Genomic DNA, 24,432 nt, shown 5'->3' with positions numbered 1-24,432 from the left:
AAGGGCTATCTTCAGGGATCAGTAAGAAAAATTCTACAGTAAGTTAGATATAGCAGACCTTTATTCTGATACGACCTTAACAAAAAAAGACATGTTTATTAAAATCCAACCTCAAAGTTTTAGATACTTTCATTGAAAATGATTCATTTTCTGGGCAACTCAAATTGTAGCAGCTCATGAATTGTTTCCACTAAAAGAGCCCTTTCTTTCAAGAAATCTTCATGTAACATCCAAACCTACTCCAACAGTTCAGAATAAGAACTATCTCAGAATAAAACCCTCATATACCACATAGTCCACAATAAGTTTGAAGGTCCCATACAGTAATACCATATCAAGTGATAAAACAAACATAAAACTATTTTTTAAGCTGAGATTCTTTAAAGAAAGCCACAACACAGTCACTGGATGTTGTATTTACTCAATTTCACAATTAAGTCAAAATCCTATGAAAAGTTACTCTGTCTTTTCAAATAATCCTCATAGTAATGCTTGAGTGAGTTCTAGTTGAGGAAGTGTTCCAATTACATGTTGCGTAAGTCAGTACACTAGAAACTAAAGTTCAGTAAAACTGGTGAAACAAGCTTAAATTTATAACTGAAACAGTTTATATATAGTATTAATTTATAATGCAAGTAAACCTCTTAGTGTTCCTGTTTACACTGAAGAGTTCACAGACGAATGCAACACTTTCACAGTTACTTCAAGTCACCTTAAATAAATTCCATTTAAAAAACACTTCTATGGTAGCATTCCATGTGTCACAATCAATCCTTTGTACTCAGAAATACATGAGTGAGAATTTTTCCTCCACCCTCAAATGTAATGTTACAAAAAATCCAAACTGGTCTCCCTGAACATTTTAAAGTAGGAGAACGATACCAAGAGGCATGTGTAACTGAAGCATAAGCCAGCTAAAATAAAATACAGAATCAGGATTTTTCCAAAGAATGCATGTCTTCTCTGTGAAAAATATTCCAGGAAAAGGTATCTATCTACTATGCTTGGCAGAACTTGTTCATCTTTAAGAAGACTGTCCCTATGATGGGACAGTCAGCCCTAACTAGGTCTGGGACTGCTCTGCAGTACGGGCTAAGCAGGTGCTCATGTCAGAGCAGTCAACTGTCTATTGTGCAAGATGTGGGCTGGGAAGGATGAACAATTTTTATTTTGATAGGTGCAAGAAAACACCTCTCACTCCATTGTAAGCCACTTCCAAATTTATCAGGTTGTGTGAAGAAAGAGTTAATATCCCTTTCTCAGTACCTATGTACATACATAGGCATTGAAGTCCTTTTCACATTTATCTCCTTCAAAGCTTAGTGTTCTTTCAGCTTCTATTCAAGTCATTGGATGTGCTGAATCTGAAGCTGCATTTAACACCATCTACATGAAATTTAAGTAACAAGAGAAAGCTACAAGTAAGTGTCATTATGAAGAAGTAGTTACCTTAATTGCTTCCTCTTGAATGAAAGTGCAAATGTACTAAATCACCTGTTCATACATTCTTGGCTTTAAGGTGTGCAGTGGGAACACATCATAAAATTGATAGTATTACAATAGAAGCCATAGCCACAGATAATGGGATATGTTTTCTTTGCCACGTGAGATTCAGAGCTCTCACAGGTAAACATGCTTTTTAGTGTGGCAAAACCACCTACCCTTCTGTAAAACAACAGTGCTCACTTCCCCTGAATCAGTGGATGTGGAGGAATTCCCCCGATTCACCTCTACTCCAGTAAGAAAAGTGATGATACATGGTTTTCATTAATTGGCCATGTTCTTCGTCACTTCTCTACCAACATGAAGAGGACCACAGCATGGCTGCTTCAATTGGCAATGGCTTGCACTTAGAAGAGGAGGGCAGAAGATTCTGGTGCACATACCAGACAGATAAAATTGTTAGCAGAGTTGCATTGTGCAGCAGAAAAAGAGGCATCACTAAGTCATTGCAACCTTCTCTAAATTTAAGCAGCACTACACCCATATCTCATGGGTTTGTGGATGAGTAATCTTTGAAAATAGAGGCATTGGTGACAGATCCATGTAGAAGATGCAGCAAGAATTGAAAATCTAATTATGGAAGATTTATATCACATTTTACCATCTGCTCTCCTAAGTAAGAGTTATAATTAAGTGTACACTGCTTTTACATTGTGTTATTTAATATTTTAAGGCCACTACCTTAATCTGGAAGCATGACTTCTACATGAGAGTACATAGCTGGATTGACATTACACCACATTACTTCAAGAAGTTTTTTTTTAAAAAACAACTTCATTTGACTTCTTGAGGAGTAAGCTTAATCTCTAAAGGCAGATTATGTCCTCAAGCATGCACCAAACACTTCCACCTCAGTATCACTATAGTCTGCCCAGAAATAATTTAGCATGTGTATAGTTAAGAAGAAAAACCAACTAACCCCTCCCACCAACTAGAAATGAGGAGGTGAACAATGCCACAGCCCCCTAGCCCTGCAACACTGTTCCACGTTCTCAGTTCTCTTTGCTCAGTTACACTGCCCTCCAGTAACAAAAAAGAAAGCTAATAAATAATGGGGGAAATATTTGCTTTTTGCTGTGCATTTGCATGTAATTTTTAATGCCACTTAGCATTCTTTAGACAGTAAAGAGTAGCACCATTTATTTCTGACTAATAGACAGAGCTGGCTATTCTAATAACTTGAGATGGATTTTGGAATAGTTTCCTGGGAAAGTATTTATAACCACTCAAAATTTTTCTGACACCAATTAACTACTGTAACCTTGTTATAATTAGGTGAACTCCAATGCATATTTTATCAGGGAAGAATTTCAAATTGTAGCAAGCTAATTTCACCAAAAAGAATTTCAAGGCATCCTCGTAACAAGCCCATTCCATTACTTGTAAATGTACTGAATTTCAAAAACACTATAATGGCACAAGTTTACTGAACCAATTATCCAATGTAGGATAAAGGCTTATATTTTTCTGTACCCACCAAATTAAATAAAGTCCCATTTTCAGACAGCAGACCTGGCTACAACATCCTAAATCGTGCAAACAAAACAAAACAGTAAACTACAACTATAAATTGCAGCTGCTGTAAAATTAAGCCACATCCAGGACACCAGCAGCCACTAACTGCCTCGAAAGCCAGTCCAATCCTTCATAAAGTCCTGTACCACTTCGGGCATCACAACCCTGAATATACCAGCTACGGCCACAGCAGAGTTTGTGGAGACTCAGCAGTTCTGTCATTTCTTCCACTGAAAGCGCACCTGCTACGTCCTGCAACAGAACCACACATAAAGACTTGGTTATTCTTCTGTATTGTGCTTGAAGCATTTTACTTTTAACCAATGGCTTAGACTGAAGCTTGAGATCACATAAAAGCTTTCCAAACACAAAAGCCAAAAAAACCGGTTACATATTTACTACTTGTTACCATAAACCAAAAACTAGTTGTTGAATCTACTAAGCACTCTAGCACCACTTACTTTACCAGCATTAAATATACGGAAAACATCTACATTTTTTGCTTTCCATATTACCATTCCGTACCCATAGTAGAGGGTCCAGAAAGTTGGAATTTGATACACAAACTAAGGAAAAGAGTAACAAAGTGAAAAAAATCATAAGTACCTGTTTATTAGCAAAGATCAAGAGCAAGGCATCCCGCAATTCCTTCTCTGTTAATAATTTTGCAAGTTCACTGTGTGCTTCACTGACCCTGTCTCTGTGACTGCTATCAACAACAAACATCACCGCTATGAAAGAAAGAAAAGTTTTACATTCAGATATGAACTCTGTAAAATTAGCTTTCAACTTACACAATTCTTTTTTTTCTAGCAGCCTTCTATGTGAAGTTTCTCAGCAGTGCGCAAATTCAATTTCAAATCCAGGAGGACTGAGAAATGTCTTACATACCTCTATACTTTTGACAAAAATCTAGAATTCACCCTAAAACAGGGAAAAAAAGTCTGAAGTTGCTTGCCTAGTCTAACACAAAGGCTGTGGTATTTTAACTACTTAGGTCTAAACCCAGATTTACTATGTGTGGATTAAGTATCTCAGTTTAAACCATTTCTTGAATCATTTATATTCAATCAAATCCCACATGACTGTTGCAGTTTCCCTTAACTGGCTGTAAAATCTACAGGTTCAGCCAAATCGGCACAGCTTCCTTCAGCTACAGGCTACACAATCCAGTGAAGATTGCCATGGTCCTGGCACAGCAGCAGTAGATTTTACTCTCCACTACAGAGAGTCACCAAGATGCCAGAAACACTGGAGAGTCAGGGAGGCAGACCTAGAGGACAGAATTTAAACGCATGGTTTCTGCAAGGAAAAAAATGCCCAAAACTAAACAAAACTTACTCTAAGGATGCATCTATGCACCCGGTTAACTGCTTCAGACTTTCTCTCCAGCATACAATTCTTCCAGGCAGACATGATTCCGTGCTACTGGTATTTGCAAGGTAAGTTTTAAGGGGACAACAGAAATCCCCAAATACAACTTTTAAAAGTTTGAACAGATGAACAACTTAAAATGTTAAGGTTTGCAATGAAGGCTGAAATAACGCACAAAGTGGAACACATAAACTGACATTTGTCATTCCTAAGTATTTCAGATAATTCTGAATTAATTAATGAAGAGGAAGCCCTTTCTAGATTGAAAAACTGTGGAGATTTACAGGAGAGCGTGAATTTCTAAGTGGGCACCATTTAGATCAGTGTTTTCAGAATCAGTAATCTAGTCTATGGCCAGATATCACAGTGCAATACCAAGTCAGAAGTTACAGAACTTTGCAGAATTTTTTTAAGTCACCAACTAGAGGCTCCTAAAGGCTGAGTATTTTTGTTTCAAGTGCTATTTAAATTTCATACCTGGCAAGTACTGCTTCTCACTATGCAAACTTTGGAACGCTGTGCCTTGTCTGTGTCAGCTAGAACCAGTTTAACAGAGATTCTAATTTTGTTTGGCTCCATGAACTGTCTGATGGATTTATGGAGAATGCACCTTTATCATGCAGCAGGCACTATGACCAACTGGATTAAAATTTCTTAGCTCGTGAATCTAACAGCTGTACTTTGCATTAGATGAACAATTTTCTAGTTACAAATTATTACTGTTAATAATCTTTTTGGCTCTGAAATACAAGCTAGAAGACAAAATTCAGTTTAAAAGTTGTATTAGTCTCACCTTGTGTATTGAGATAATAATGTTTCCACAAGGGCCTCAATTTATGCTTCCCTCCTACATCCCAAATAGTAAACTTCAAATTCTTGTATTCTACTGTTTCAACATTAAAACCTAGAACAAAAATATTAAAGTTTTATAGTCGTGCTCTGTATGAATATAAAATAATAAAATTCTACGGATAAGTCAAACATTCAGAAAAACCATTACATTTAAAGTGTTGCTACTAACCTATTGTTGGAATAGGCTGCATGAATTCATCTTGCTTTAACTTAAACAAAATAGTTGTTTTGCCAGCTCCATCTAATCCTAGAGTGACAACCCGAATTTCCATTTTTGGCCCAATATGTACCCTGTTGTCCTGGAAGAAATAGTGTACACAGAATAACAGCAAGTTTAGGAAACTCAAATTAGAAAGCCCTTATGTTTAAGATAATTATCTTGTCACTATTTGTAAAGTGATTAAATGTAAATGTAAATGTAAAACGATTAAATGGATAGGCTCCAAAAATACAAGTCACAAACACTAACCACCTCCAGCAATAACATAAACCAAAATATCCAATAATCTCTATAGTGAACCTGTAACTTCTGCCTGAGCTACCACATGCCTTTTAGAAAGACGGGCAGTCTCATGGTAGTGTGTCTGTACTTGATAAAATTTCAAATTCTTTCATCAAACATGGCTCAAACCAAATGAGGAGTTGTTTGTAGCAATTAGTTAGAATTCTCAGACCAGAGAACTCTCTGTTGGTTTTGAGGCTTTTCCACCATGTTTTGTCACATTATTAGTGTCCACACCTATAGAACTACTTCCTTGCTGGAGGCTCCATAGCTACGCCTCTTCACCTCAAGCCACTTCCAATACTTTACCACATTACAACAGCAACATTATTAGCATTAAGCAGTAATCTGAAATAGTGAAGAAAAACAAACACCCCCCTCCCACCCATCTTGCTTAGAGGTAAGGAAAGAGAATCAACTTCCTATTTGCACTTTAGATTGAGCTACCATGAGTATTGAATGAGCTGATGCTAACAATAATCAAGTGGTATTATTAATATAAAGCAGCAAACCATAAATTGTAAAACACACACCAGAGGCTAAGATTACTATGTATCCCTGAAACATATTTAGAACTACTTAGAAATGCTGCCTTGATGGAATACCAGAGTTTCAGTCATCAGGACTATGGGGCAATGCATTTGTTTTCATCAAAATCTGGACAGCACTGTGCCGCGCAAGCAATACACAAAAACTTGTGTCCTCCTCACACACCTTTTTATTTCTTCTTGAATTAGAAATGCTACTTATTGAGTGCAAAAATGCTACAGTCTCTCCTGGTACAAGATCAACGTGCACCAGTGTCACTGGATGTATAAACATCTACATTATGCAACTTGAGATACACAAAACACACATGCACAGAGGATCCATTATATAACTGGATGACATCATGACTTCATGACATGCAACTCCATTCTTCCCTTTCACAGAAGTAGCTTACTGCCCGAATAATCAATACAGATTAATTCAATGACCATATGCTATTGCAACCTCCAAAGAGAGTAAAAACACCTCGAAAAACTGCTTTCTAAAAAACAAATTAAAATTTAAAAATTATGCAAATACCACAATGCAAAAGTCAGCAACATCACAATTTTAAGTGTCAGATCAAAGGTCCATCTAATCTAGCACATTGTCTGAAACTGGGTGAAGATAGACACATGTGAAAATTACACAACAGGGAAAGCAGAGAGTGATAACTCCACTAAAAACCTTCCCTGTGTGTAACAGATTACAGCCCATGGACTTACTGAGCCAATAGTGTGGCTTCTGCAACTAACAGATCTTGTTGTATTATTCATCTATGAATCTGTCTGTTTGCTTCTTGAAACCACAGATATTTAGGGACCAGAATGTCCTTGGCATAGAACACATGCTGACTATTTGTTGTGAAAAAATGACTTTATTTGACTCTGTGAAATAAACTTGTACAAGCTGAGCAGTTTCAGTGCTACAGCGTTGATACTACACAAGGCAGATGCTCCAAAACCAAAAGACAAACTGAATATTCCAGATTTGGAAAACAAAACATTGAGACTTACTAGCTTTTTTAATAAATTTCCTCCAAGTTCTACATTTTTGGATTCAGAGCTAAAGTTGCCGAATTCAGTTACAACACTGCAAAACAGCATGTTACCAGAAAGGGTTCTCCTACTGGAGAAGAAAAACCTGTGGGTAGATTCTTGACAAGCATGTCAGCAGGAAAGGTGCAGGCAAAGAGAAAGAACACAAAGAATTATGCAAAAGGCACTGAAGAGTCTAAAAATGCTATGCCTCCAGCACTCTATTCACACTCAAGCCTCAGTTCTGATTTTGTCTAAAATTTCTGGGGATGAATCTCCCCAGTTCTTCTCTGTGCCTGAAAGGAAGGTGGAAGGAAAAGAGGCAGCTCTAATTATAGGTTCCTTGCTGAAGGCAGCATGCTGGTCGCTGGCTGACAGTGATCCAGCCTGGCTATCCCCACAGGGCTCCACCAGAAGCACCAGTCACCTGTACAGCTCCCACGGCTGGAGGGCAGAGGCAGTGCTTGGCCTGTGCAACTTCGTGTCAGGGAAGTGGAGATGAGTGATTCTGTGAAATTTAGCCACCCCGTTGCAGTTTGTTTTCTGTAAGGTTTGGAGTGAGAACGGGATGTTTGTACTCTCTCAGAAGGAATCAAAATGAAACCTGTGATGGACACCAGATTTCCACTTTTTGTGTGAGTAGTTCTGTCACTTCAGGAAGAACCTTGCAAGAAAAGCTTCTACTCAGAAAACAATCAATGGATAGCACCTGTAATATGAGTCAGAAATAATTGACTATTGATGCTCACAGGTAGAAACTGGCAGATGAAAAAAATATCTCTGCATCAAATCTATCAGCACCTTTAATAAAAAATGTTATTTTAAAAAATTTGTCCAGTAAAACCCCTTCGTGTCTGCATTTCTGGCAGGTGCATAACTTGACAGCATACTTAAAAACAGGTAACCTCTGACTTCTGTTCAAGTAAAACTTGGGTGTCTTCTTAAACCTCAGTACAGGAAGTGCAGCAGAAGAACTTCTCTTGGTTTTTGTCCTTGTGCTTTGCCTTTATTAAGAAATCTGTTGATGAGACAAAAGCTGTTTACTTAAATATAGTGTTAAGTGCTTCCCCTCTGATAGATGACTGTCTTCTGTCTTCTTGGGTGTTCTTGGTGTTGGTATGAGTTAGCAGTTTCTGATACTTGCTTCCACATTGATGGATAAGTGCTCTTTACTACCTCAGGTACTATTTCCTTAGTATTTTTCCCTCTCACCAGTACGTACACACAAATACTTAGGATAACCAATTGCTATTCCTGTATATAACACTCCACAGCCACTGCTCTCATTTGACCAGGACAACAGCAATTTCTCTCTTCAAATAAGGATCACACTCCTAGACGAGGATCCATTTCCTGGCCAAGAAGCTAAGTATGTGAAGATACCTCAATCTTATTTGGTCAATGTCCTTCTAAATACATAGGTAAAGAAGGATCCATTGAAAACAATGTATTAACAACAACTGAGGAAAAAATAATACACTAACATATTTCTTGAAATATTTTTAGCATATTGTCCTGGAGGTCTCCTAATCCTTCCTTCAGAGCTGTGTATTTAGCATTTCTCTTGATGGTTTAGGAGGAGGAAGCAGCACTATCCATGTTTTTCATGTCACCAGTGAAACAAAAAATGTGGCTAAAACCTACTCACTTTCAACAGTAAAAAGGACTTCTTCCTCCCTGCTTTAAATCTCCATAAGCTTTGCTGGATATAGAATGTTCCTCTGATCTGGTACTGTTTGAAATGTTTTTTTGATTTTTTTAATGGACGCAGCCTTCAGTGCATGAGAGGTGCTGAGAAAGACCTTTTCAGTGATATAATAACAGTTTACAGTTTTTGATCTGAAGATTTTACTTCTGCCTGATACCTGTTGCCAGGCACAGACCTTTCAGGTACAAGCACCCTCACCACAAGTCACAATAGGGGCCATCAGCGTGACAGCATTCTTAAAAACATTGTGTGGAAAGAGAGCTTTAAACTTTGTCAGAACCGAGGAAACGTAAAAAGTAAGAGACCAAAGTAATTATTTTCACCTTACTTTTTCATGGCTCCTGCTGTTTTTGTGAAAAATGACATTTGCTTTGGCACCTTTGAAATTCAGAATCTAAGCTACAGAAGATTTCAAAAAAATATCCATTTGTTACAGGAGAAAAACAATAGAAGCCCCCATTTCTTTCTAAAGAAAGCTGAGGTGTAGAGAGACACTGGAAGACTTCTGGGTCCCCCAAGCCAAGACCTATTTCAGACCTGTTACAGCTTAGCTGGCTGCCACCATTCTCTTTCCAAATGCTCAGAAATTAGCAATCAAAATTTTCTGAGGAGATTAACAGCTCCTAAAGGCAAACCCAGACATCCAAAATGCCTCTCTGACTCAGCCCTGTGAGATGGCAGCATCAATCAAATCTGCATACACAGAATGCAATTCATCATCTGTGAAATGTGAATGCTGCTTCATTCATGGAACAATGAGGGTTTGCAGAAGAGGTCTCCCTGACCTTACTAACTCTGGTCTCTGCTGAATACGGAAGGGAGGGGCAGAAGTGAAAACGTTGCATTTCACTGACAAACTGACAAAGCAGTTCTTACATGGAAATTCAAATATACTGAAGTTACAAAACAAATTATCTGGAAGAAATTTAATATCTGAGACAGGACAGATTCCCCATGGAAGCATCCATTTCCTACAGTAAAAGCTTCAACAGCAACAGCTAAGCCCTCAGTTTAACATCTCAGCAACAATAGATCCTCTTTTACCCATTGTGGTGGTGCAGCCCAGCCCCTCCACCCAGGCCACTCTGAGATCCCAGAATAAGCCCCATTGTTCTGTTATCTTGGTCCTGACAACTTGGGTGCCGGGCAATCTCTGTCCACACCTGGGCCATCTGCTGCCTGAATTGTGTACCAGAATTGTGGCCAGAATGTAAAATATTGACCAAAGACGATCATCTCGATCCTATAAACAGTGATCCAAGAGGGAGACCTTTTGAGCTTTCCAGGACTGCAGTGGGCTGTGTGACCCAGCATGTCCCCCTTGATATCCTGAAGAAAACTGAATTGGGTGTAGATAAGAACTAAAACAAAGTGCCCATTAGGGGAACTATCCTCATTATAATGCTATAAATCAGGCCCATAGGCCAGGAACCGCCACCCCTCTAGTAAGTCCCTTACTCCCTGAGCATGTGTGGTAAATTAAAAGTGAGCTGTACCTTTACACTGAAGTGAGAAAGAAATTAACCAATTATTAGCTGAGGCATATGAGTATGAGCTGTGACCGACACATTTAACTGTATAAATGCTTCGTAGTTTCTCTGTGCAGTGTGCTAGCTTTGTGGGTTACCACCTAGCACCAATCTTTGCACAAAAATTAATTAAATCAAATACCTCAGCTCTGTGTGTAGTTTGGTGTTTTACACACCGGATGAACAAACCCACTTTTCGGGATAACACCCCGGGCTGGGACGCCTCTGGGGGTAGATTTTTAGAGGATTGAAGGATCGTCTGTTGACGATTTCAGGAGGACTCAAAGGCCTAACTGCACGAGGTTCACCAGCCGCGCGCTGATGAACGCCAGCACATAGAAGTGAGTAATTAATGAAACTCACAAAAAGGAAAATTTTACTCACAGGTTAACCTTGGTATGTGTGTCTGTGCACTTTGGCTGTATATAATCACTATTCACATAAACCGTTGACCAAGTCTGAGACTAAGACTGGACCTAGCTGCACCTAGACTTCTCTCTAAAAGGAGTTTAGAAAGCAAGAGGGTCTGTTCTGAACCTCGCGGCTCAGTGGGAGGGTCCTTCTTATACCCTGCATCCACAGTCCCTCTGTGAATCATTCTAATTGAACATAACTGAATTTTCCCTTGTGCACATCTTCTATGTAAGTAATAGAGTGAACCATGCCATTCTCAAATCTTTAAGTTGCTATGTTGATTGTAATAAATTCCATCAAATTGCTGCTTTAAATTGGCTGATGCTGTTAAGAATTATGCAACCTAATACTTTGATCTATCTCAAAAATATTAATAAATCTTAAAATGCTAACCAAACCCATGTAATAAATCATATTCCCAACAATTTTGTTTAGGTGGCCGTATCTGTAGATCTGTATTTGCAACAATTTGGCATAGTCAGCAGGATCCACACGGGTTTATTTGCGACACCAATTCAGAACAAAAAAAAACCCATAAATCAAAGTACTTCTTGTTCTTCAGTGTTTCAAATTTATTTACTCTCCTACGTGAAAAGTATCATCATTATCAAACTCCAAACAATTTCACTCTTTTCAAAGAACAGGTGATATTGAAATTGTATTAAAGCAATTAAAAAAACCCCACTACTTAGCAGATGAACTGTGTCTGAACTATCAGTAAATACAAACAACTACAAGACAAATTATCATGTAACAAATTGAAAGAAACACGTTCTTTTTAATATTTTAAACTGGCAGTTATAATAGCATTATTGCATTTAAAAATAGGTGTGCAATTCTGCAGGAAATAAAATAATAAACATTCTGCAGAAGTTATGCCATCCTCATGAAAAAGCCAAAAATACATGGAAAACCAAATGGCAGATTCCTGGCCTGAACTGAATGTACAACAAATCAGGAGTGTTTCCAAAGAAAAGTGTTTCTAGAATTCACAAATACTATCTTACATATAGAAAAGAAAGCAGCTAATGTCCAAACAAAGCTACTGATGTGGTCAACGTAATATTAATATTTCTCACACTGATTATAACAGCACAGTGGTTTTGTTGCTCAAATACCAGATGGCACTCATCATATGATAAGACGCTGTGGCTCCAACTGATACTGCACTGCCTAAATTTCCTGCAACAACTACAACATCATAATGAACATATATTATTCCTGCTTACTGTTAAATTATATTTGGGACTTCATAAAGTGGATAGCTGTACTTTCATGAGATTAAGAATACCTTTGTAAAAGTGACAGGTATGCTAGCATCCAGCTGTACATGATCTGCAAGTTCCGTAAACTGCTGCTGCTGTTTCTGTAATGTCTCTAGCAACCTTGTAATTTCCTGTTTGGCCAACACTACTCTGCAGTCATCCTAAAAAAAGAAAACAAAAGCATGCCTTTCCTTTAGTAACTTACTTAAAGTAACTAAACACAGCGTAAATATGATGGCTGGAAATAAAGCATTTTAAATAGGGATACTCTCGTTAAAGAAACTCATATTTACAAAATAAATTTATTTAAAATTGCAATACAAATATGAAGGCCTTGTCATTCTTCCTTAATCCTAGTAGATACTAAATAGTTCTGCAGTTTAAAAAAATTTTTTCTTTGATCTCTCTTAGTCCTGTAGGAATAAGAATATAAATTATATAAGACAGTAATGTAATATATAAAGAATATTTATGTCAGTCATATATCATTCCAGCAGCTGGAAGAGAGCAGCTGCTTTGCAGAATAAAGCAACACACTTAACAAAAAAAGATTATTAATGTCTACCCATTAATGATGGGAACACCTGCATAGTTAAAAGTACATGTGACTAAGCAACCAGACACTAGCTCTAAACAAATTTAAAAAAAAAAAAAAGGTAGAGTAACACATTAATGAAGTAATTTCTCACACTTTTACTGTACGCTACATATACTATTTACTTCTTGCTATCACTAAATTAAGGGAATAATGGACCAAATAGATACTCTCATAAAGCCACTTTCTTCACACATTTAATATGTTGAATTACCCATACTACAAGTGCTACTGGAAGTTATTTGGTCCTAAAACATTTCTTCCTACCAGCCTTTTACGACAACTATCTTCAAACACCTATATTGGTTACTGGAACTGTAAAATCATTCCTATAAATCTTGTGGGTTTTTTGCTGCAGTTTCATCTCTCCTTCCCACAAACCTCACAAATAACCAGAAATTACTCCAGTCAAGACAATCATGCCGCAGGATTTCCAGCAACAGGAGGACTTGATGCTTTTTTACTGATTATCCTTGTCTAACACCCCCTCATAATGAATACGTCAATCTCATGTCATATTTGTCTCAGCATCGTAAAGGAAATAAAAATGCAGAGTACCATCTAACCTTTTCGTTAGTAGCCTAAACTTAATTTGCAGTTCCACCTATCTTGGCATATGTTACAGCTTACTTGCCAACCTACCTGCTGTAAAGTCTTTTCACAATGAAGGCAAGCTGTTGAAACCTGTGACAAGAGGATGGTCATATCTTCTTGCTGTTGCCTAAGCCAAATCAACTTCTCTCTCACATGAGCGTCAACAACACTAAGAGCCATTTCCTCCTGACGACAAAGGGTTTCATGAAGATCAGAAAAATAGGCTCGGACGCATGAGCGAGCGTTCTCTGCAGTTCCTGGTACCTATAGCATTGCAGTCAGGAGATCCAGAGGATTAAGGACATCAGTTGATTCCAGAAGCATATTTTTCATTTTATTCCAGTTTCTAACTTATGTTCACATCTGTTTGGCTATGTCACAGTTCAAGTCCCAGTTATATAAAAAGTCTTATCTGCCCTAAGATCAAGATCCTCCAAGAAGTTACTCCAATAATCAAGTAGCTATTTGCATGTATACACACCTTACTAAAACTGACCAGGGAAAAAAGCCTCGATAGCATCACAGCTCCTGAGAATAGATGCAATCCGTCACAGTACTTCAATACAGTACTAGCAGTTTACAGCTTTCCCTACTGCCTCCCTGTTTTCATGTAGCCTAAAAACACTGTAACGGACTACAAGTTCCTCTGTATCTGCTGGCTTAAGCATAAATACCAACTTGGTATAGATAAGAACATATGGTCTTGTCTTATAAAACCTATGTATAATTTTCAAAGAAATTCCTTATCTTGGTTATTACAAAAAGCAAATATTCTGTGCATGTGGGGAAAAATAAAAAAGCATACATGTTCAGTATGGGCCATTCCAACTCCGTCTTCAACTATTTGTTCTCCTCCTTCTATGTGCTGAACAATTCCAACTAGTTTTCTGGAATAATCTGAGATTTCTTCTGTGAAAGTTCTTATACAGTGGGCCATGTCTAAAATGGATGCACGAATCTGGTTTGCTTCTGGTTCCAAGACAGAATGCTGTTAATTAAAAGCAACATATCACAGATCAGTCATAAATATCTTCTTTAATAATCTTGTCTATTTTACTACATATTTAATATAAGTGTGTGCATGTGTATGTGTGTATGTGCTCAGACATGCACAGACACACACATACACATATACAGGAAAGTCAAGTAAGAATTTAAAACCATCTTGCAATTTAAAATGCAATCAGGAGTTACAGATTATGCCGAGACTAAGACAAACATCTAGCAATTACATAAGTAAACATACAAATTTGCCTGTTTATAAACAACTACAAAAAAGCAATTATAAGAAATCATAAGCAATTATTAAAAAAGAAGAGTGGTTAGACTGCACCAGGTTGGGGGAATCCAGTGTTTGCATGATGAAAACAATTTTCAGAACTGTGACTCAATGCTGTGAGAAGTTCAGAAAAGCATCAGTTAACTGGACTGTCCATCTTAATACATAAATAACTTATTGTCATGTTAGAAATTTTTTTTTTTTTTTCTTTTAACTGCTGTTTTACCGTAGCAGCTACCTGAAATGAAGGGAACATAAAAGAACAGTATGATGTTACTTCTGTAAAGACATATCAAGAATCTACCCTCCTTTCTTGATAATCTTTTGTACTTAAATTGGATAAATAGTTATGCAAGCCACCCCATGACTAGAAATGGAATATTAGCAGTACCTTATGACCTTGATGCTTCCCATATTCTTTGCAGACACAGCACATCAGAGGACTCGCCTGACAGCCCTCTTCTAAACAAACAAACTCAATAGCATGCACTTGGTGTTGGGAGCACATGGTCTTCTCATGAGGCTTATCAGCAAGAGGTACACGCCTGTGTTTCGCTAGTGTCTTTGTAGAATGAGTAAGCTGGGAACAGTCTGCACACAGGTGAGTGGCACAAACAGTGCAATATACAGATGCAACGTGGGCTTCATCTTCATCACAACGAATGATACTCTAAATAAAAAAAAAAAGACAAAACTGAAGTTGTTAACATTTAATCCCAATAACTGAAGAAAATTAGAAGACCTGCCACCAAAATAAGCCTGAAAGCAGACTTGCTTTAAAAGTTACACACTAATAAATACTTTGATTACTTTGAAAACTTTAAGTTCTCAACAAATTAAAAAAAAATAAAAGTCAGTTTCCTTTACAGTCAACTCCAGTACATTATTCTACAGGTGTTCAGTGATTTCAGAAATCCAAACGTCAGTGGAAGTTGTAATGGTTTGGAGGATAAAGTAACTCAGGCTCCAGTCACTTCCTCCAAAGCGGTCATTACAGAACAAAGAATTACAAACTTACAGACAAAACACCAATGGACAAATATGCATTTAGGACAGCTATCTATTGCTAGAATGGCACTGCCCAGTTGTTAATACTGGAATGATTAAAGCAGCTAGTTTTGATAATGAAGTACTATCACATGATGTAGTGATATCAAAGACGATGAACGGCAACTGCTCGGGAAGAGCTGAAGTCTTTAGGAAGAATGCCTAAGAAACTTTAGAAAACTGTCCTGAAATAACTATAACTAAAATATCCAAATAAGTAACGTTTTCTAAAAATCTTAGAAGTCTAAAAAAGGGGAAAAGAGCATGCATGCTTAGCAATACCTTTTTATTTTCTGCTTCAGCCAATATAGATTATCATTTAATTACGAAGGAATTAATTGAAGCTTAATACTAGATACTGAAAGAAAACAGCAGCATTAACAGTGAAATTACATTTGGCAAAGAACTGATTTTGATTTTTTTTTCTATCTAGAAATAACTTTAAGCAAATGTAACAAACTTTTTTTTTAAAACTCAGTACCTCTCCAGATAGATCAATGGCTTCTTCTGCCGTCCCACACTGCCCTGTAGGTCCATTCTGCAACCGTTCCAAGAGTTCCAACAAAGCAAAATTCTTTTTCAAGCCCCAGACACCAGAATCTCCTATTTTTGAGGAAGAGTTAAATGAAGGGGAGGAGAGAAAGAAAAACCTCAAGCAAATACCATCACGAGAAGTTCCACAAACCACAGCTGAGATTCTGACAAATATTAAGAGCACATTAACTACAGTGATATTAATTAGGGTGAGATACAACTACCACTTTTTCTGTGTAAGCTCACATTACCTTTCCACCCTCTTCTTTCCTTCCATCACCAAACTATCTAATACTTATGCAAATTTTCCCTACTTAAAAGATGCCAAGATTATTAAAAATTTACAAAAACTCAGTAAAAACACTTGTAAAATAATCTGCAATATCTAACAACTAAAGGCTACAAGGAACACACAAACAGTAACTTGTACGATAAATAAATTTTTTGCATAACTATGTACAGTGAACATTTTTACTATACTAACAGAAGCTGTGAAGAATTCACACTGACGAGCCTCATATTCCCTGAATAACAAGATACAACACCTATTGCAGATCTCAGCCCAGTAAAACTGAATATGAGTTAAAGCAATATTCAGAAAGACCTACATACAACACTATTTGATATAGCAAAAAAGAAGATATCTCACACTCCCTAGAGCAAAGCAGAAGTCCGTATCTGCTCCTGTATCATCCTCATTTTGTAGAGGCTAACATGAAGCAACGTGATGAGAAGCAAAACCAGAATTGCACCCCAACAGCTGCTGCTAAATGCTACTTGCATAGGCCATGTAGCATGAGAACCCTAGTGATTACTTCTCTAACTTCAGGAAAAGAAACAGGAGGGTTTTCTACCTTTGAGTAGTGACTACAATTACCCATAGTGCACAGGGTAGCGACAGGTGTACATTTATATAGCTAAGAAGATGCCTGGAAATGCTGTCTTGTATTGAAACAGAATCTGTAGGACCTGAAATTGACTCATCTACTTTATGATGGAATTTTTGAACTGTGTAAAACAAGAAAATGTTGCTGCAGTTACTTTTTAGAGCATGGGACACCACTATCTGGACATGCTTTTATAATTCAAATATTTGTTTGCATGAAGCACAAAACATATGCACCTTAGAATATGAGCCAATCTTTTAGTGAACTTCTGCTATTCACTGTAAAAAAAATACATGCTACAGTTCTTTATTAAATTCAAGCAACTGCTTTATTTTATTTATGCTTTGCCTCAAGCATGACCTGAAACACACAATTTTAGAAAACAATCCCAGATCCAGAAAAAAGTTGGGCTGTCTCTCATAATCCAGAGGCAAAGACTAGCAGAACAGCAACCGGAGGCTGAGGCTGTTTCCAGATGAAGCCTAGAAAACTCCTGACATTTTCAGTCCACTTATCTGGTGTCTGGCAGAAGTCTGCATCCGACATGAACTCTCAGGAACTGTATCCCATGTGTTTTCCCAAAAAGAACGCCCAAGCTACTTCAGTTGTCTAGTTCTCCTGAGTGTGATTTCATAATTCCTAAATCATGCTGCCGTGTGCTGGTCTGGTAGGTATATGTGCTCTGCATCCTTCTGGAATTCAGATGTCATCCCACTGATCTTATATAGACATTAAGACTTCCTTCTTCAATGATGAGATTTATCAAACTCTCCATAGATTTTGATGTATCATTAGAGTGAAAGTGCTGTTCCAAATGAACAGACACCAACTACTGTGAGTAGCTAGCAGTTATGAGAACCAGCAAAAACGAAGTACCCACCCCAAATACTCGTGTTTCACTGCTCCTTAGCTCAGCACACATAACCAGAGAATAACCAGCGTTTTCATGGTTCTAAGAATACGGACCTTCAGCTCCCACGGAGGTCTGGATTTGCGCACATAGAGTATACACTGCTATAAAGGCCTTTTGTACAATTACACAAACACTGTTCAAATATAGTCACTGCATAAAAGACAATGCTTTTAAGAGCTAAATATGTCACAATATTGTTTGTAAGGAAGCGTACATAAAAGAAGAAAAAACCCAAAACCAAACCACAAACAGATCTGCAAGTTCTCCTATCCTCAGCTTAATTTTGTTAGGAATTATTCTCTGTATTAGTTTGGCTGGGACTGAGTTAATTTTTTTCTTAGTAGCTGGTATGGCGTTATGTTTTGGACTTGTAACCAAAACAATGATGATAACACACCTGTATTTTAGCTATTGCTGAGCAGTGCTTACACAGCATCGAGGCCTTTTTGTTTCTCATGCTGGCCCCCCAGCAAGTAGGCTGGGGGTACACAAGAAGCTGGGAGGGGACACAGCCAGGACAGCTGACCCCAAATGACCAAAGGGATATGACATTGTGCTCAGCATATAAAGCTGGGGAAAGAAGAAAGAATGGGGGATGCTTGGAGTGATGGTGTTTGTCTTCCTATGTAACTGTTATGCGTGATGGCGCCCTGCTTTCCTGGAGATGGCTGAGCACCCACCTGCTGATGGGAAGGAGTCAATTAATTCCTTGTTTTGCTTTGCATGTGTGCACGGCTTTTGTTTTACCTATTAAACTTTTTTTATATGAACACACTTTTGCCCTTCCAATTCTCCCCCGTCCCACTGTGGGGGAGTAAGCAAGCAGCTGTGTGGGGCTCAGCTGCCCACTGAGATTAAACCACAACATGCTCTTCTACTTCCAAAAGCTAAGAAACAAAAAAAATGGGACCAGCTTTCAACCTTAAGATTTCAGAACTCCTTTGAAATAGATGCAAGTGCTTTTACTACCTAATAACATTTTTCCTGCAGCACTGTGTCAAAGAGCAGAGCTGCATTACACAGCTAGGCATAATTATATGGAAGACTGGAACGTTCACATACCAACCATTTCCCGATCAAGGGGAGCAGAACATATAGTTCCATGAGGTGCATGCCACATCTGGCCAAAGTGAGGGTATCGATGCTATGGTGCATCTGAAGAGGGATGTGAACAGGAACCAACATATCCACACTGTATACCTTATTGTTTTGTGTAGCTTCCAGTTTTGCTATATGGAACTTTCTTTCCTAGGCATTCTTCCTCACAGTTTAAACCATCAACCATAATATTCTCAGTGGCCAAACTCAAAACAGAAGTTAGGTGCCTCACAGATAAAAAAGGCAGAGTTTGGAGAACAGATAAATGGATGAATACTGTTTTCCTATAGCTATAAATAAGAGCATATATAAGTTATTATCCCCTTCAACACCCTCAACTGGTACAAAACAACATTGACTATCTGGTAAAAAAAATGCTTACCAGTAAAAGATCATTCATTTTAGCAAATCTGCTGGTTTTGGAAATGGGCCTATCAAGCTACTGGTGAGTGACTTTGAAGTTAGGTATAAAGCAAGGGCATGTCAGTGCTCTCTGCAGTTATCAGTTCCACAGTGGAAGCCTTCTCTGGTACAGATAACAATACCAACACTCAATCTAAGCCTAGTGCGCTCCACAAAATAAATGGCGAACAAAAAAAGAAGAATTTTAACTTTTGTTTGCCTCAGATCTTGAAGGAGTTTACAGAAGTTGTGTTCTGATCCTCCACAATTACAGTTAGCACCAGCACAGTTACCTGCCTTGATATATTCTCACTTCAGAGCTGAGTTGTTTTTTAGCTCTAGCACTTCTAGCAGGATCACAGTGTTTTTCATAACACAGAGCAAGGAGGAGTCACCTCTTATTAAAAGTTGAAGAAATACATAGTGCAATATCTACTTTTGGAATCTAAATTATGTCAAACCAGTTTGTAAAGGAAGTCTGACACTGTATCTAGCCAGATTTCTAGACACTAACTCCCAGAAAGCAAAGCACAGAAAAGTGGCTAGATGGTTCTCTTCCACAGTGTTTAGAACAGCACGGCCCTGTAGCAAACTGATTGCACACAACCTTCAGTTACTACAGTAAATAAAATACATTAACAACACAACAATATAATGACTGCTGATACTAACGTGGACCATCTATCTCCAGATTAGCCACTAATCCACATAGCCATTAATAGCAAAGTATATATGGATGTACACACACTTATGAAATAGAATATAGCAAATTAGCCTTTAACCAAACATTCTCATAGCCATAAGCAAGCTTTGGATAAGGCCGAGCAAGGAAGCAGCTGTTCAAGCATTACAGAGTTTCTTACAAAAGTATTTTCTTTCACAGGTTTTAATTGCTTGCTGATATGACACCCATCTACAAGAAGGGCCGGAAGCAGTATCCAGGGAACTACAGGCCAGTCAGCTTGACCTCGGTACCAGGGAAGGTTATGGAGCAGATCATCCTGAGTGAGCTCACCAAGCATGTGCAGGACAACCAGGGGATCAGGCCCAGTCAGCATGGGTTCATGAAAGGCAGGTCCTGTCTGACCAGCTTGATCTCCTTCTATGACCCAGTAACTCACCTAGTGGATGAGGGAAAGGCTGTGGCTGTTGTCTACTTGGACTTTAATAAAAACTTTGATACTGTCTGCCACAGTATCCTCCTAGAGAAGCTGGCAGCTCATGGCTTGGATGGGTGTACTCTACTCTGGGTAAAAAACTGGCAGGATGGCCAAGCCCAGCGAGTTGCGTTGAACCAAGCTAAATCCAGTTGGTGGCCAGTCACAAGCGGGGTTCCCCAGGGCTCAGTTTTGTGGCCGGTCCTGTTCAGTATCTTTATCAATGATGTGGATGAGGGGATTAAGTGTACCCTGAGTTTGCAGACGACACCAAGTTAGGTAGGAGTGTCAACCTGCTCAAGGGTAGGAAGGCTCTGCAGAGGGACCTGGACAGGTTGGATCAATAGGCCAAGGTCAGTTGTATGAGGGTCAACAAGGCTGACTGTCAGGTCCTACACTTTGGTCACAACAACCCCATGCAACACTACAGGCTTGGGGAAGAGTAGCTAGGAAGCTGCCTGGTAGAGAAGGACCTGGGGGTGTTGGTTGGCAGCTGTCTGAACATGAGCCAGCAGTGTGCCCAGGTGGCCAAGACGACCAACAGCATCCTGGCTTGTATCAGGAATAGTGTGGCCAGCAGGAGTAGGGGGGGTTTCGTGCCCCTGTACTCAGCACTGGTGAGGCCTACCTTGAATACTGTGTTCAGTTTTGGGCCCCTCACTACAAGACGGGCATTGAGGTGCTGGAGCATGTCCAGAGAAGGGCAACAAAGCTGGTGAAGGGTCTAGAGAGCAAGTGTTATGAGGAGAGGTTGAGGGAACTGGGGTTGTTTAGTCTGGAGAAGATGGAGGCTGAGGGGAGACCTTATTGCTCTCTACAGCTACCTGACAGGAGGCTGTAGCAAGGTGGGGGTTGGTCTCTTCTCCCAGGGCACTGGCAATAGAGCGAGAGGAAATGGGTTCAAGCTGCATCAGGGGAGGTTTAAATTGGGTATTAGGAAAAATTTCTTTACTGAAAGAGTGGTCAGGCATTGGAACAGGCTGCCCAGAGAGGTGGTAGAGTTGCCATCCCTGGAGGTATTCAAAAAACGTATAGATGTGGCACTTCAGGCCATGGTTTAAGAGACATGGTAATGTTGGGTTGATGGTTGGACTTCATGATTCTAGAAGTCTGTTCCAACATTAATGATTTTATGATTCTATGCTTCTAATATGTTTATTACAAAAAAACCCAAACAAAGAAATGTGCTTCTCAGTTTACATTCTTGTATCTGATTTTAATCATGTTAGTTCTGTTCCATGTCTAGCATGAAGAGAAAGCCAAGCCAAAAAGTCAAAAGAGCTAATATTCTGAAATGTAACCAACAGAAAAGATAAGTCTGTAGCTATTCTGTGTTTATTTTCTATTTCATAACTTAAAGGTGTCAGGAGAAACAAAGTTACACTACTTTTACATTCTTTCTTTAACTTTTTATTATATATCCTTAGATTTGCTAATACATGTTATACATTGTCAGTGTACTGTCAATCTTGGACAGAAATGGAAGAAATAGGCAGAGCTTACATATCAACTATTAATCCACTAAAACAGAATTTATAACCAGTAAGCACCCTATAAAACATGCATTATCATACAGAAAGTCAGGTCTTATTTCACTGGTATCTACCCTAAAGTTTATGTATTTAAGTAAAAGCCACTTTGCTTCTTTTTACACTGAACCTACTCCAGAATTACTATGTACTCATGCATTTTCAACACATCTAATCAAGTGTTTATTTTATACTTAAAAACACTAAAAGATGAGTCATGTAAATACATCTATTTAATCTCTTGAACTTCAGCTCAAATTCTGCTTTAGTCCCAAATGTGAAAGAGTCTAGTGATCTCATCCTTGTGCCTAAAAGGGATGTTTGTGCCCATTACAAAAGCACTACACAACCTGACCGTCTCTTCTCAAAAGAAAAATAAGACATGAATAGCAGGAAGTGTGTCAGCCAGGAACGAGATAGTGACAGAGTGAAGATATTAAGGCTGACTCCAGCCAACAATACAAATGTCATTTTCAAAAGCACGAAGCTTGTCTGCAAAAGGATTATAAATAATGCATTGAATAAAGGAGAAACTTTTGTCTAAACATCTGAACAAAGCTGAGAGAATGCTATGTTATAGCCACATTTTCTTGCACAATGTTCTGAAGTTTTATCTTAACACTCAAACACTAGCAAAAGAATATATAAATGGAAACAATACTGATGGGAAGGATTCTGTGAAGGATGCCAACACCTGCATGCATCAGTTCAACAAGTTCTAATGACAGAAAATAGTTTCAGCCCTGTAGCGTGATGATGGTAGGGAGAGTTCACCTGCGTCATTACCTGTTAAAGGCTTTCTTAGCAGAGCTGCCTAGCTAAAGTCAAAATCCAGTGCCTCCAAAGCTGTTACATAAGCACATCCTTCCCAACAGCTCCCTGGTCCATGTATTTTAAAAAAAACCTAACCCACTAACCCAAGACAGGAAAAAGAAAGAAAGCAGTTTGCAAGAAGTGATTCACCTCTTCTCTAAAAATTAAGATATTTTAAGGAAAAGGCTTTAAGAGGAGGCTCTTCCTCTACAAAGACCACTTTATAGATTTTTCCCCCAAATATGCTGCCTGAGTCAACATTACCTCCAGAATATATGGCTTCAAAATTTTGGAAATTGAAAAAGCTTTTCCATTACATCTTTTTGTTTAAAGAATGTTAATTCAGTTGAAGATAACCACTGAACAGCTCACATACCTTCAACATGTACATACTCATTCAAAAATCTCCACTAGAAGAGAAATCAGAGGCAACTTCATTGAAGTACTCAGGAAAAAACCAAAACCTATGTTTAGTCCACTCTGCAAAGTAATATGGTTTGAGCAGGCTTTAGTCCTACCAGTTCATTACTAAATATTTTCTCTCACAGCAGATTTTATGAACTATTAGAATATTTTGCTGAGCATGTATGATGTCAATTTTCACTCGCAGACTCCAGAAATCCTGACCCAGTACTTCTAACCCTACCTTCCCATACAGTTATTAGAGCAGGACAACAAATGCAGACATGCTTCAAAGAGGGACTGTGATGACCTGCACTTCACAAAACGCCCCTTTTTATGTGCTGGAAGCAAGAATATTTCTTAAGACAGTTCTTATGAACCTGGTAAGACTAAAAGTGGCTATGACCGTCTTCTGCCGCAAATCACCAGGCGGAACATTTTTATTCATAGAAGTACATTTACTGCTGGTGACAGCATATCATCCTTTCTAGTATGAACCAGTAGGATGCAAGTCTGCTATCCTAGACACAAAACCTTCTCTTCCTATCTGTAGGAGCCTTACAAGCTTAGTAACATTTCACTGAGTTTCATCAGAAGCTCCTCAGTATTATGCTGGATAAAAAAAACCTTTAAATGTTTTTAAAAAACTTCATTTTTGTTAAACCTGAAACCCACAAAAAATTATGATATTGTACTTTCAGATGCCTGGGGAAAAAAATGCACAATAAAAACTAAGAAGTGATGTACAATAAAAATTAAGATGCTACTTTTACTTTACAAGATACAAGCAGTGGTATTGGGCAGAAATGTTTCACAACAGCAGCACTAAGTCTTGTGTTCTAACAGTCCCCCTTTAAAAGAATACTTTAAGAAATCTCGCACAGCTGTATAGTCTTAGATAAGAAGTAAAACAAGTCGTGACTCTTTTAACCACATATTCTAGATTGACAATCAC

The 24,432-nt window shown here is 38.4% G+C and overlaps 2 protein-coding genes across 3 annotated transcripts in view; both read right to left on the bottom strand.

The window, feature by feature from the left end:
• Positions 1-24,432, bottom strand: part of CENPK (centromere protein K) — a 550,311-nt gene that overhangs the window by 44,659 nt on the left and 481,220 nt on the right. The gene's annotated exons all lie outside the window — the stretch shown is intronic.
• Positions 44-24,432, bottom strand: part of TRIM23 (tripartite motif containing 23) — a 26,622-nt gene continuing 2,233 nt past the window's right edge. For both annotated transcript variants that reach the window (XM_075078861.1, XM_075078862.1), the window contains exons 3-11: positions 16,224-16,345; positions 15,087-15,365; positions 14,222-14,404; positions 13,465-13,680; positions 12,254-12,388; positions 5,414-5,543; positions 5,186-5,296; positions 3,625-3,749; positions 44-3,270 (exon numbers count right to left, since the gene is read on the bottom strand). In XM_075078861.1, the coding sequence (XP_074934962.1) occupies positions 3,091-3,270; positions 3,625-3,749; positions 5,186-5,296; positions 5,414-5,543; positions 12,254-12,388; positions 13,465-13,680; positions 14,222-14,404; positions 15,087-15,365; positions 16,224-16,345 (1,481 nt within the window). In that variant the 3' untranslated portion in view covers positions 44-3,090. The remainder of the gene's footprint in view (positions 3,271-3,624; positions 3,750-5,185; positions 5,297-5,413; positions 5,544-12,253; positions 12,389-13,464; positions 13,681-14,221; positions 14,405-15,086; positions 15,366-16,223; positions 16,346-24,432) is intronic.

The sequence above is a fragment of the Phalacrocorax aristotelis genome, chromosome Z, assembly GCF_949628215.1.
Source record: "Phalacrocorax aristotelis chromosome Z, bGulAri2.1, whole genome shotgun sequence".
Classification (NCBI taxonomy): Eukaryota; Metazoa; Chordata; class Aves; order Suliformes; family Phalacrocoracidae; genus Phalacrocorax; species Phalacrocorax aristotelis.
Note: the sequence above shows the minus strand (reverse complement) of the source record. Positions and strands in the feature narration are given on the sequence as shown.